The following is a 14,151-nucleotide window of genomic DNA, read 5'->3' on the forward strand; positions in this document are numbered from 1 at the left end:
CACAACAAACCCAGGGTGCAATGCAGCCTTGGTGAGCGTTTTCTGTAGCGCAGAGCAATGTGGGTATTGTAGCCACCATTATTGACTGATTGATGTATCGGGCAACCAATGGCGGGAGTGTGGGGGGAAGGCGGTTGGCGACGGAAAGTCATGTGATGAATGCAGTCCAACCAGAGTTGGTAACTCTACTCGCAACATGCCAGAGTTAGACTGCAATGCTGTTCTCTTTTGTAAAACACTGTTTGATGTTTTCCCCTTCAGGATCCATCGATATAAAAAAGCTAAAAGCCAAGCACACGCTGAAGGACATGTTGATTTTAATTCAGGCTATTCTGCTGATCCTGTGTCTCACTTTGCCAGGAATGCTGGTTTTTAACAAAGTAAGTAGGCAGCAATTCACCCTCACAACTATTTAACATATCACCTTCTACAAATATTGAGCACAGCACGGATCGCCGAGGTAGATTTTTGTCTTTACTACCTGGGTGTTAAGCATTGCCTGGGCAGAGCGCAGAAAAGAACATCTTGTAGGGAGGATCGCATGCCCTTACAGAACTCATTGGATTTTCCTTCCACCAATTTCAATGGATGGGAAACCAAACGAGCTCTGATCCTCCCTGCTAATTTTCCTCTCTACTCCCAGCCCAGGAAATGCATAATGCCCAGGAAGCAAAGATGAAAATCTACCCCATTACGTGCAACAATACCAGACAATATAGTTTGGGGGTTGGAGGTGACTTCTGGGGTAGATCTTGACTTTGTGTGATAATGTAAAATGGGGATAGCGAGGCGGCAGTCCATTTTACAACTCTCCTGATTTTTATTTCCACTGAAGTGAATGGAGTGATGTAAAACGGGCTGACTATTACCCATTTTACACTATCGCACAAAATCAAGATCTACCCCTTTGCCTTTAAGACCAAGGCTTGAAGAGTGACCCTGCTGAGATCTACTCAAGATACTTAAAACAAATCTTGATCACAAAATTTTCTTAATTATTTAAATTTTTTCCCACCGTTTTCCTACTTTCTCCCCTCCTCCTCTCCTGAAAGCATTAATTCCTTGCTGGGGTATGGTTCCACAGCATTGGTTGCCCTCTCGGTGTCTCATCTAAGTGACCATTCTTCATGTGAGAGCCTTGACAGCGAGTGTCGGCTGGTTGCTCAAGTGTAATTTAGCCCAATCCAGTGCATTTCCAGCAGGACATTACTGGCGAGCAATCAGGAGTGATAACTCTGACTGATTTCCCCTTCCCTGACCCGTGAGCACTGAGGCCAGTTATTGTGCCCCTACTGCTACCCTGGGTGAGATCAGCTCCTTACTTTCTTGACCAGCTGAATCTTCAGTAGTGTGGTTCAGAAATGTTTTGTTTCAGTGCCCCAATGGCCTGGCGCTGAGTAAATACATGGGGTAGAAATTGGCTTTGGGTGATATCGAATTGGCCGCCCATTATACTCCCCACCTGATAATCAGTTCCATCGACTTCAATCAAGCTGACTATCAGGCTGAGATGTGTACATCGCTAAACTTGTGAAATCGTGGCTTAAAATGTTTTCCTGCTAACTCTGTAATAATGATTGTGGTAAACATCACAAGATGAGTGTCCTCCAGTATTATTCAAATATAGGTGCAATATTGCCTATTTGGCGCTGCCAAGACCAATTTCTACCCCATTGTCTGCCATACAAAGCAGGAATTTGTGCTGAGTCAGCTGATTTCAGTAGCAGGAGCAATATCTCAGTACACTGGGAGTACTGAGGAGAAAAAACAGCCAAGGTTACCGCTCACTAGGAACTTGACTGACATCCAAACTTAGACTTAGAGCTTTTGCAACCAGCAGAGTGAGAAGACTTTCATCCCATTACACTGGAGTGAACTTAGCCCCAAAATTCAATTGAAAGGACGATCTGTCAATCCATGGTGCCACATAATCCGATATATTGTATTTTTTTTTAACATATGAAAATTATAGAGACGGTTTATTTTTACGTCAATAGTATTTGGGCTGCTCCCACAGAAACCTGTTGCTAATGCCCCACATGTGCACCTATATTTGAATAATACTGGAGGACACTCATCTTGTGATGTTTACCATAGTCATTATTATAGAGTTAGCAGGAAAACATTTTAAGCAATGATTTCACAAGTTTAGCGATGTATAGCATCTCAGCTCCTTGCAGCTGGTATTTCATCAATAGTGTGAAATAAAGTATTCAAGTAACCAATGATTTTAGCATATGAATGTCAATCTATTTTAAACGCTCCATATAGTTGACACAAGAAGTGTTTGCTGTTCAAATTCAACCCATGGGCTCTTTGTTTCAGTATGAGTGCTAATATTTGTTAAGGACAAAGAAAGAGGAGTTGTGAACATAATCATCTTTATTCTTCACAGAACAATAGGACAAAAAAGACTGATGATGAAGGAGAAACATATCACATGTATGAGGTATGAAGCAAAGGGGGCAATTTTCAAACAAATGTTACACTGGCAGAAATGTATGTTCTCTTGAACCAAATGTTGTGAAAGATGTTTGTGCCATTGAAGGTATTTTTAACTTTTTTTGGTGCTGTTGTGCCAGTTTCACACAGCATAGATGATGTAGAAATAGTTTGGTTAGATCAGTATCGTCCAATTGAAATTACTGACTAGCCACAGGTGGCTTTGGCGACACCATTTTAGCCACATGCACTAATTTTAATAGTCAACACCTTCCATACACTCACAAAATGCAATTAAATGTATTTAACATGTGTATATTTACTTAACAAACATCCACGATCATTCAGTAATTAAGGAAGTAAAAAACTCACAATAATCAACAAACACATGCACACTCTGCTTTTCATTTTATCATTTTACCAGCAAACACACAAAAAGGTTAAAGTACACATACATATGCCATGCGAATAGGAGTATTGAGATCACATGCTCAGTGACGGTGCCTATTGCTCATTTTTTATTTCCTGAAATGCAATTAGCCACATCTGGATTCCCAATACTGAGTTAGATAATGAGGTTATTTCAAAATTTAAATACATTACTGCAATGTTAGAGCATTGCATGTCTAATTATACTCTAAGGGAATCAAGGGATATGAGGATAGGGCAGGAAAGTGGAGTTGAGGTAGAAGATCAGCCATAATCTTATTGAATGGCGAAGCAGGCTCGAGGGGCCATATGGCATACTCCTGCTCTTATTTCTTATGTTCTTATTATACTTCTACTTCCAGGTCACAAGAAGAGAATAAATACAAAAGTGCTGCAACTCACACCACCTGCCAGCACTACACAGCACTAACACACTCATTCCCCTAACTCTCCTAACCAGTATTGAAAGTGAGATTGGTGGCTCAGTGAGCAAAACTGGTGCAACTTGCACCTTCCACCAGCACTACACAGCACTAACCTGAGACACTCACTCCTTGGATACAGAGACCTCAGGTTGATTCCTCGGTGTGATCATGTAGAATCAAATGAGGCAAGGGCTAGATTTGGCTGTGATTAAAACCCTACTGACACTGAGGCCCAGGTTTTTTCCTCCCTCCCCCTTTGATTGGGGTGCATCCCCAGCCTTATGGGACTGCCACCCACCTTGGAGTTGACCCCTTGACATCGTCCATATTTCACAGGTTCATTAACATATTGGAGTCTGTGCTTCCCTCAATTGCGTTTATAATATGTCTGCTCACACATGGGGAGGCTGTGGTGAGTCATGGAAAAGTCGAGGAGGGAGGGATGCAGTGGAGTCCACCTTTGGGGGTCCGATCGCGGGGGTCAGGGAGTGTTTGGGATCTTCAGGGGGTCTGATCACAGGGTTCAGGGAGTGTTTGGGATCTTCAGGGGTCTGATCGCGGGGGCTGGGGAGTGTTCGGGATCTTTGGGTGACTGATCGTGGGATTCGGGGTGTGATCAGGATCTTCAGGGGTCTGATCGCGGGGGCTGGGGAGTGTTCGGGATCTTCAGGGGTCCGATCGTGGGGGCTGGGGAGTGTTCGGGATCTTTGGGGGTCTGATCGTGGGGTTCGGGGAATGTTTGGGATCTTCGGGGATCTGATCGCAGGAGTCGGGGAGTGTTCAGAGTCTTCAGGGGTCTGATCGCAGGGGTCGGGTTCGGGGTCTTCGGGGGTCCGATCGCGGAGGTTAGGGAGTGTTCAGGATCTTCAGGGATCCGATTGCGGGGTGGGGGAGTGTTCGGGGTCTTCAGGGATCTGATCGCAGTGGTCGGGGAGCGTTCGGGATCTTCTGGGATCTGATCGCGAGGGTCGGAGAATGTTCAGGGCCTTCAGGGGTCTTATCGCCGGGGTCAGGGAGTGTTCGGGGTCTTCAAGCTTTAGATCGCATGGGCTAAACAGGGAAGCTTGGTGGGCCACGGGGAATCACTCCTGCTCCTCCTGGCCCACAAGTAGTGCCATAAAGGCACTTACCTGATGGATCTGGACCTTCACGCCTCGTTTCAGCTGTAAGGTTTCCCGAGGCCCAGGAAACCTGGCCTGCAGGTGTTAAAAATAGAAGTGAAGTTAAAATGGAGGTGCAGCCTTCTTAAAATATTTTAGTGACCAACCCGCCTCCTGAGAGCAGGTTGGTCGCCCGCCTCCAAACTGCCTCCATTAAAACCGGAAGCGGGTAGGTTGGAGGCTGGTTGTCCATTCGCCCCACCTGTCGTAGGGGGTTAAAACGAACCCAAATATCACCTCAGTAACAGAATAATCCATTGAGCATTACAGGGTATATTACACCTGTCCTTATAAAACAGCATATCCTCCAACTTAGTATGAATATCTGCGAACATCTTGTTATAATTTGTACTGTCCCTTGAATTTCCTCCATATCAACTGTTTAAGTTTTCTCAATAAACCTGCAGATGTTATGTCATAATTGTTAATCCTGCAGTGTGAATTACATCACACAAGATGGACAGTATTGCCAGTGGGCATGAACTCTGTAAATATAAGGGCTGATTTCCCAGTGAGGATTGGCACTCACAGGGTGCACTAATCAGGAAATGGTAGGCCTGGAGCCCTGATTTTCTGTCCATTCAAATGAATGGATGGCAAATCAGGCGCTGTCGGCTAACAATTTCCTGACCAGTGCTCTTTGCGAGCTCCACTCCTCAGTGAGAGCATCCAACTGGGGATCCAGCATTATAATCAGTGTCAAAAATGATGGTTAAAACACATTTAAACTTGGCTGTCACAGTGCGTGACATCAAAGGCTCAATTTTAAAATCAAACTGCAGGTGTGTTGGGGGCGGGGGGGCTGCGAAAATAGTGAAAATCCCAAGCGGGTTTGGAAGCCGGCTCCAACTCGCCGACTTCCGAGTTCCCCACAGACGCACCTGTGTGCACGCCCACTTCCCGAATCCGGAAGTCCCGCCAGCAATTAAAACCGGCGGGATGATAGTTAAAGAACCAAATGTACCTCATTGAGGTACTTAAGGTACTTTATTTCTGACATAGTAGAGAGTTAAAACGACTTTAAACTTACCTGCGCGGCTTTGCCACGGCTTCCGATTCACACCTGGATCAGGCAAAAAATTAAATAAAAAAGCGTTGCACAAAGTTAAAAAAACAAAATCAACCTACCTTTCCACCCTGCTCCGATGTCCGATGTCTCCCTCCAATGTCCCTCCCAACCCCTGATGTCTCCGTCTCTGATGTCCCTCTCCAATCTCCCCCCTCGATCTTTTTTTTAAAGATCGTTCACGGGATGTGGGCGTCGCTGGCGAGGCCAGCATTTATTGCCCATCCCTAATTGCCCTTGAGAAGGTGGTGGTGAGCCGCCTTCTTGAATTGCTGCAAGTCCATGTGGTGACGGTTCTTATTATGACTTTTTGTAGCGAGATTTTTTACAACTGAGTGGCTTGCTAGGCCATTTCAGAGGGCAATTAAGAATCAACCACATTGCTGTGGGTCTGGAGTCACATATAGGCCAGACCAGGTAAGGACAGCAGGTTTCCTTCCCTAAAGGACATTAGTGAACCAGATGGGTTTTTACAACAATCCGGTAGTTTCATGGCCATTATTACTGATACTAGTATTTTAATTCCAGATTTTTATTTAATTAATTGAATTTAAATTCGCCAGCTGCCGTGGTGGGATTTGAACTCATGACTCTGGATTTTAGTCCAGGCCTCTGGATTACTAGCCCAGTAACATAACCACTATGCTACCGTACCCTTCGTCGAAGGAGGAAGCCTCCGAAAGCTTGTGATTTCAAATAAAACTGTTGGACTATAACCTGGTGTTGGAAGACTCGTTGCATTATAGGTAGTGAAGTGATGCCTGGGAATGGTATTGAGACTGTCCAAACTTAATTGACATAGTTACAACCCTTAGCAATTAGTAGAACAAGAAACATTTTGATCCCATCTATGTGGACTTAAATTGACCCCTATGTAAGAAGGCAGTGTGTTATTACTGAATCTATTTAAGTTGCAGGAAACATTATAGTATAGTTTGGAGTTTTACCAAAGCAGTTTATGTAAGAGTATTGTTAGTTGTTTTTGTAGAAAGCAGCCATTTTAAAAAAAAACCTTTTTGTTTCAATTTAGGGTTTGGAAGTTATGCAGACAGCCATGTATGAAGACATCGGCAACGTGAGACCAGCTGAAGCTAAATGGACAGTTGGCGAGCAGCCTAACGAATAAATTCCACAATCACATCATTGTTCACCTTAATCATGGACCCATAATGATGTTCCCTTGAACAATATTACAATAGAGATAACAACATATTGAAAATGATATTAATGACATAGGAAAGAAAAAACAAGTCGAAAATGATCACGGGATGGATTACAGAAGTGTATGTGGTTCCCAGTTGTCTCTGAGCCAGGATGTAAATGTATGACACAACCACAAATTCATATACAAGCTCCAAAGCAGGGAGGGACATCAAGCACTTCTGTAGGTCATTTCCTGCCCATCCATTGTTTAATGAAACATGCACAAGTGAGTTGTTTTGCTTGCCTCTATTCTTCAACAATAGGAGGCTTCATATTAGGCTTAATTGACTGCACAGGGAAACAGGCCATTTTTAAAGAGTGTAGATGTAAAATGTTGAAGGCGCAAATTGCCAATTTATAGAAAAATAATCTGCACAATTTAATGGAGGAATATAAGAATTGATATATTTTATTAATACAGATGTGTAAACTAACTGCATATGTTATATATAGAATAATGGATAGTCAGGAAAATTATTGATATATGCAGAGTTTGTTTGTGATTCATGCACAGATATCCCAAAATAATGAAGGATATTACACCAGCTGAAAATCCATCTCCTGATTATTCTTATTCTGTGTGCTAAATGCCAGGTCCTTCATTACATCAAGGTGAGTTGATGTGCACAGTGGAGGAGACTGTTGGTAATAAGGAACAATAGTCATCTTACTTCAGAGATCCAAAATTGGAGAAAATTAAGTTGCTTGCCCTGATACAGTATAGCACATGGGCTGGGCATGTTATAAGGCCTTCAAGGGTTGAGGTGACACCATAAACTGTAAGTGACACTTGAGTGGTTTGTCAATGTCATCTCAACCCCAAGATGAGATGACATTGACAAACCACACTCCAAACACACTGTAACCTGTGTTATACTTTACACTAGACACAGGTGGAGTTTCGGGCTGCAGGGGGCAGTTCTGTTTCTTTTCTGGTAATTTGTGGAGCTTTTTAATTTTTGCCACCAGCTCGTATCATGACAGACAGATATCAAGTTTTACTGAACAAATCAAATGATTTCATCAAAAGTACTATTTGACTTTAACCAGCAATGATATTGAGATTTATTTCAACAGATATTACAGGGGAATATTGCACCATGTATATATTATTGTACAAATTACTGAGGGAGAGCATTGCTTTATTACCAATAATGTGTTCAATTGCAAATATAGTATTTGTTTAGACTTGCAGTAAATTCCATTTTAGGCATCTCTCTGCTGTAGAATTTCTGGGAAAAGTGTAAATTTACAGAGTTTGTTGGACTAATCCATGCTTGGTATCCCTGATAATTTAGGTGCTTTTGAAATTTGTTCATGAAAGGGCAGTTGTATCCTAATTATAAGTGATTAAAGATAATTTCCTGTGTTAGTTTTTCTTTGTGACAGAACTTACACAAACCTTAGGAATACACAAAATGGCTGAGACAAGATCATCCAGTCGATGGTACAACTTCACACATCATTCACCCGTCTCACACAGCACCTTGGAGATGAGGCCAGCACATATTTTATTTTTTTGCATTGCAATTGAAAATAATGATAATCTTTAGGAAAAGGAAAAGATCATTGTGCCCAACAAGCCTGTCCCTTTTTCAGAGATCAATCCACCTTTTCACCATATGTTCCCCAAAACCTTGACTCTCCAAAAACACATGTAATTTTCTCTTAAAGCTACTTACACCATCCGCCTGAATGGTTCCCTCTGGTAACTCATTGCACAACTCTATTAAACCTTGGATGAGAAAAAGTTCTACCTGACTTCATTTCTTATTCCTAATTTCCTAATTTTTAATTTTTGTCCTCTGGAATTTCAACTCTTCGCCACAGCAAACAATTTGCTTGAATCAACTTTGTCAATTTCTTTCATAATTTCTGTTTGAATGATGTTGCCTTTGTCTTGTTCCTTGAATGATAGATGAAAAAGAGTTCCACAACTAGAAAGATTAACAGCTTCCATTTAACATGGAGAACCCTCTTCTAACATTGATTTCCAAGTCCAAGTTTATCTTTATAATTTCACCAACCAGGAAAAAAGCAAGCTAAAGTCAATGTTTTTCACTTCCTGTGAGGTAATTGATGGACTTTTGTCACCACATGATGATGTCACACTGCTTGTTGCTGCTGGCTAAAATGTACAGGGACAAAATAAATGCCAATGCAGGACTTTTTAATTTGGAGATTTTATAGAAACAGGTTTTCACAAGCAACTAAACAGAAACAGAGGAGTTTGCTCTGTATTAATGGCTATCCTGTAAACTGGTGAAAGAGAAAATAGTACAAAAATGTGCCTAACTCCTTTGACTTCCATGTAATTTCAGCCAATAGGAGGCACTGTTTCATCATGATCTGGTAGCAAACGCTCCAATGGCTTCTCTCAGTAAGTGGAAAACATTTGGCTTTCTTCGAGCCATGTTTTATCTATGTGTAAAGATGAAGTGAGACCAAAATGAATTAGGAATTAATTATTGGCGAGTGCATTCTGTCCATTAAATAGAAGTATGTTAAGAGTCTGGGGTATTCCTTTAAAGTGAAAAAGTGCTCTCATTGGGAACTTTTTTTTGGCAGGGGAACCAAAGCAGTCTTTAATATTAAATAACCTTGCAGTTTATCCACATATGTAATCAGGACGGAATTATGTTGAGTTTGTTTTCTGTGCAAGGAATGTCTGACCAACATGTTTCTGTGTACTAATTTACTTGAGAATGTTTAAACAGGAACTCTAAGACCCATCAGAAAGCATATTTAAAGCTCCCTTCAATTCCTCTGCCATCCTAAGTGTAAATAACAGGACATGTTAGCAGAATTGGGTAATCGGTACCTCTGCAAGCTGCGATCAAGTTAGGGCCTAGAATAGTGGGAAGAAAGTTTCTTTTTTCGGCTGACTGTAAAGGTTATATTGGAAATAGGTTGAGGCAGCTCTCAATCCATTTGTTATTGGGCTGCAGCACAGAACTGCTCATAATTCAGCACAGATTGACCGTGTCACTCAGAAAGTGGAAAATTCATGTCATTGCTTTAGAGAGTGCTTGTCTGAAGTTAGAGTTTAGGCACATTGATGAAGCAGAGTAGAGAACTTCACAATACTTGTGATGCTGACACTGGAAGAAAAAAGTGAAAAACTATTTCATTCTCCAGCTATCAGGCAATATTTGATACAAATAAAAATGTAGATGACATTTTTAAATGTCCAATGTTTTGTGTCAAGCAATCCACTTGCCATTTTATGGGAAATTATTATGTTATTGGGTTGAGTTAGCTAGGTCATAGAGGATCATGTCTCTGCTCCACAGACAACAAGATTGCCTGGCCTAGTTTAACGTGTCCATTCATACCCATTATCATGGGATATCAGTTAGCAACCATCAATCAAATAACATGCAAAGGCAAGAAAGGACCATGAAGCCCACCAAATAAACCCCATCCAGTCAATGGTGAAAATGTGCACATTATCCACCCACCTTCTAGTAACGCTGATTCCTGAGAGAGGTAAAAAATCAAAGATATTTTGATTTAAAAATAAGTTTTCCCTTAATTACCTTCCTAAAAAATAAAATTGATAAAATATCATGATGGATTTAGCAAAAACAAGAATGATTATATTATATGGATCAAGGAATTTATATTACTCAATGTTTAGAATTATATATTATAAAGAAAGATAGTGCAGCCCATTCATAACCCACCACATGTACCACTTGACTGCTATTTAATGCCCCTTATGCGTCAGTCAGGAAAAGTGACCACTCAGAAAACTGCGCTATAATGACAGTGCATTCTGATTGGCTAAAGTTACAAATACCACAATAACCCTTCAGTATATACTCATCACAGCACCAAACATGGAGGCAGAAACCAGCAGAAAAAATACCCAATTAACAGATGAAGAAAAAATTAATCATTGAGAAACAAGAGAAAGCAACAAGTAGACCAAGCAGCCAGTCAAGCTATTCAAAGGTAAAAAAAGTTACATTTATTAAGCTTTTTAACTAAATAAAAAAACACAATGGATTCTAATGCTGCAATCTATTTATTTTGATGTTAATGTTTAAATTGTTTAATCCTAAAGTTTTTTTTATTTAAATTACGACAAGAACTGAAATGTTTCCTCAACATCCCTGTCCTTTTCAAAAGATCCCGCAGGAACAGGCACGATGGGCCAAATGGCCTCCTTCTGTGCTCTATGATTCTATGATAATAAGAATGTCCTCAGTAATCAAAGTGTTTACTTATCAAAATACCGAAAGCGTCATGAAAAGTGAATCTGTTTTACTGGTTGACGTGCACTTTGCTCCAAAAGATTAACTCTATCACTCGTAGCAAATGAGGACCGACCTTTACTTATTGAGTGGACAATATAAAATCATTAACAAAAACTAAAAATGCTGGAAACACACAGCAGGTCAGTCAGCATCTGTGGAGAGAACAGACAAGTTCATGTTTTTGCCTCAAGCTTTTTATTAATATAATATAATTCTTAGTTATCACCATACCTCTCAATTGTCCTGATTTAATTAGGATGCCCTGACATTAAGCAGTGCTGCTGAGAAAAACTTAAGCAACACGCAAAATTCCCAAGCCTGTAATAGTAGCTGATTTGCCTCGCTCTGCAAGAACTATGCCCTTGTCCCAAGCGATGACCTGAATTCCACCCTTTCAGCCGTTGCAGGTTGAAAGATATCGATGTCACTATCCTGCCATCAGTATATTCTGTCAGGGATTATTAGCTGGAATTATCCAGTGAGGGAGGTGAAACTTCTCAAGAGCCAATAGGTTACAGATTGGTTAAAAGTACATCCTCATTCCAGTGCTCATCTGTATACAGCAATCGTTGCATCCAATAGTAGATACTGGTGGTGTATGTTTATAAGCAGGACTTCTATTCCAGTATCTGGAATAAAAGTTCTGCTTATAATATACAGCACTGCATAAAATTCAAAGTATTCAGTTTAAGCATAGTGACTTAAAAAAATTTCGATCTTATTTTTCACATGCTCTGCAGCTTCTGAAAATGTACTATCCTGGCTCAGATATCACTGTGCGGAGCCATTCAATCTCACCCTGGCTTTGTCTTGGTTATTAAGGCAAACGTCCCAGTCCCAGGCCAACTATATGTTGCAATAGGACAGTAGGAAAAGCAGCACAACTGCAGCTAAGTGCCTTTGAAGGACCACTCTGCACCCGATTTGTAATAGTAAATTACTCAAGTCCACTCCATTTTCTAATAGATTTTTCATCTTCACCCATTTGTTAATCTTGTTAAAGAAGTTCTCTCTCTATAATGCACGTTGTGTCTGACTCCCAAGATGGGTGTTATAGCGATTGTCTGGTGGTACTTATAGTTTGGATAAAAATTTGGATTAAGTTGTCTCTTGACAATTTGCCCTCCCATGGGTAGATTAGTGCTTTGTAAAAGGCCAGATGGACCTGTATTCTGTTGGTAATCTCTTAACCGTGTCTCCCAAACTAGGGAACTTTTCACGTGCTGTATCTCAGTTCTATAACACAGAACATCTTAAAAATACACTATTAAAATAGCAGTAGGTATCTCCAATTGCATTTCTAAAGTAGCTGAAGTGATATTTGCTTGGTAGAACAATTGCATAGATTGAACACACAGATGGACCTTGTTAGTGAGAACTTATCAGGTCCATTCCAAACTCTTACTATCAGGTTCTTATTATCTAGGGTGGCCATCTAGGGTACACTAACAATCCTAGAAACATGCTAACATGAAATGATAAGTTACTATAAACGTATCTTAATTTAACCAATGTTTTAACAGATTTAAGCCTTTATTATAGCATAATGACCTGTTTAGGTATTGAAAAAAGCATGTGACTTTTGGATCTTTTCCACACCACTGATTCTTTTGGTATGGGGTGAAGCTAGTTGCTAAAACAATTACTGACATTTCTAAAAATCCAGATGTAGTCACACTTTCAAGTTTTAAAATGTTTCTATTATACCAATTTATATACTTGCCCAATAAAATTGGTGGCCAAATCTGAAACAAAAACAGAAAATGCTGGAAACATTGCCAGGCAGTATCTGTGGAGAGAACAGACAAGTTAATGTTTTGAGTGTCGGCCCTTCATTAGAATGGAATTTGATACTTGCGAGCTGTTGTCACATTTCCCCTGCTTGTGACAACAGCTCGCAAATATCAAAGAGCTGATATGAAACTATTTCTATAGTGTCTGTCAGTGGCTCCTATAATGCCCTAGGCCTATAGACCAATACTTCCATTCCACCCTGCTTTTGACTGCTCAACCTCTTCCCAGGTGATTGCAGCTTCTAGGAAGTCCTTCTATACAGTGCTTTCCTAGGGTATTCTTGGTTGCCCATGGTTCCTTTTTCTATTTCAGTGTTTGGTATGGTATTCTCAAGTCTTGTATGCTGAGCACATGACCTAGACCACTGAAGTACCTTTGCTTTGTAAGTTGGCTTATTGGCAGCTGCTTTGTTCGTTCATCTTTAGCAGAAGTCTTTGGTGTGCTTTCCTCCTTCTGATGGCAGGAGTGCCACTAGATTTAGATTTTCCATTTGCTGCTGGCCTCCTTTGGGTAAATGGAAGCAACAGTTAAAATAAGTAGAAGATGAGATGGCAGTGACCTAGAAAAATCACTACCTGTCAAGGCTGGCTCAGTAGTAGCACTCTTGCCTCTGATTCAGAAGGTTATGGGTTCAAGCCCCATTCCCAGAGTTGACCACATAAATCTAGGCTGACACTTCAGTGCAATACTGAAAGAGATGTTCTCTTTCTAATGAAGATGTTAAACTGAGGTCCTGTCTGCCTATTCAAGTGAACATAAAAGATCCCATGGAACTGTTTAAAGAGCAGGGGAGTTGTGCTGGCCAACATTTATACCTCAGCCATCGACACCACCACCAAAACGGATTAACTGGTCATTTATCTCATTGCTGTTTGTGGGACCTTGCTATGCACAATTTGGCTCCTCCATTTGCCTACAAAACAACAGTGACTTCACTTGAAAAGTATTTCATTGCCTGAGAAGTGCTTTAAAATGACGTGAAGTCGTGAAAGGTGCTATATAAATACAAGTTCTTTCTTTGTTTCGAGGCAGAAATGAACATAACCACAAAATAGAATCAAATGCAACATTCCAAAGTCAATTTACCTGCAACCTTACAGCTCTACTTTGGCCACTTCCCCCATCCTATAAAACAATGCACAGTATACTTGACGTTGTCTGGAAGGAAATATACTTAAAGGGGTTGAGGTCACATGGACAAATCATGGTGTGAAAAAAGCTAAAAGTTCTTTCTCCTAGTTGAGGGTTTCATTGTATTAACAAGGTTTGATCTCTGTTGCCTTGTATAGGAAATAGTTCGGGAACATCTGATGAAGCCCTTTATATCAGGTAGTTCTCATTACCAAAGTTTTCACTAGCAAGGCTCATCT

At 40.7% G+C, this 14,151-nt stretch overlaps 1 protein-coding gene across 1 annotated transcript in view; it reads left to right on the top strand.

Annotated features, from left to right (window-relative positions):
- LOC137300168 (B-cell antigen receptor complex-associated protein beta chain-like) overlaps positions 1-8,085 on the top strand; it is a 29,599-nt gene extending 21,514 nt beyond the window's left edge. Inside the window, exons 3-5 of the mRNA XM_067969244.1 lie at positions 262-380; positions 2,396-2,449; positions 6,553-8,085. Coding sequence (XP_067825345.1) covers positions 262-380; positions 2,396-2,449; positions 6,553-6,648 — 269 coding nt within the window. The 3' untranslated portion in view covers positions 6,649-8,085. The remainder of the gene's footprint in view (positions 1-261; positions 381-2,395; positions 2,450-6,552) is intronic.
- Positions 8,086-14,151: the final 6,066 nt, after the last annotated feature.

Source organism: Heptranchias perlo, chromosome 30, assembly GCF_035084215.1.
Source record: "Heptranchias perlo isolate sHepPer1 chromosome 30, sHepPer1.hap1, whole genome shotgun sequence".
Classification (NCBI taxonomy): domain Eukaryota; kingdom Metazoa; phylum Chordata; class Chondrichthyes; order Hexanchiformes; family Hexanchidae; genus Heptranchias; species Heptranchias perlo.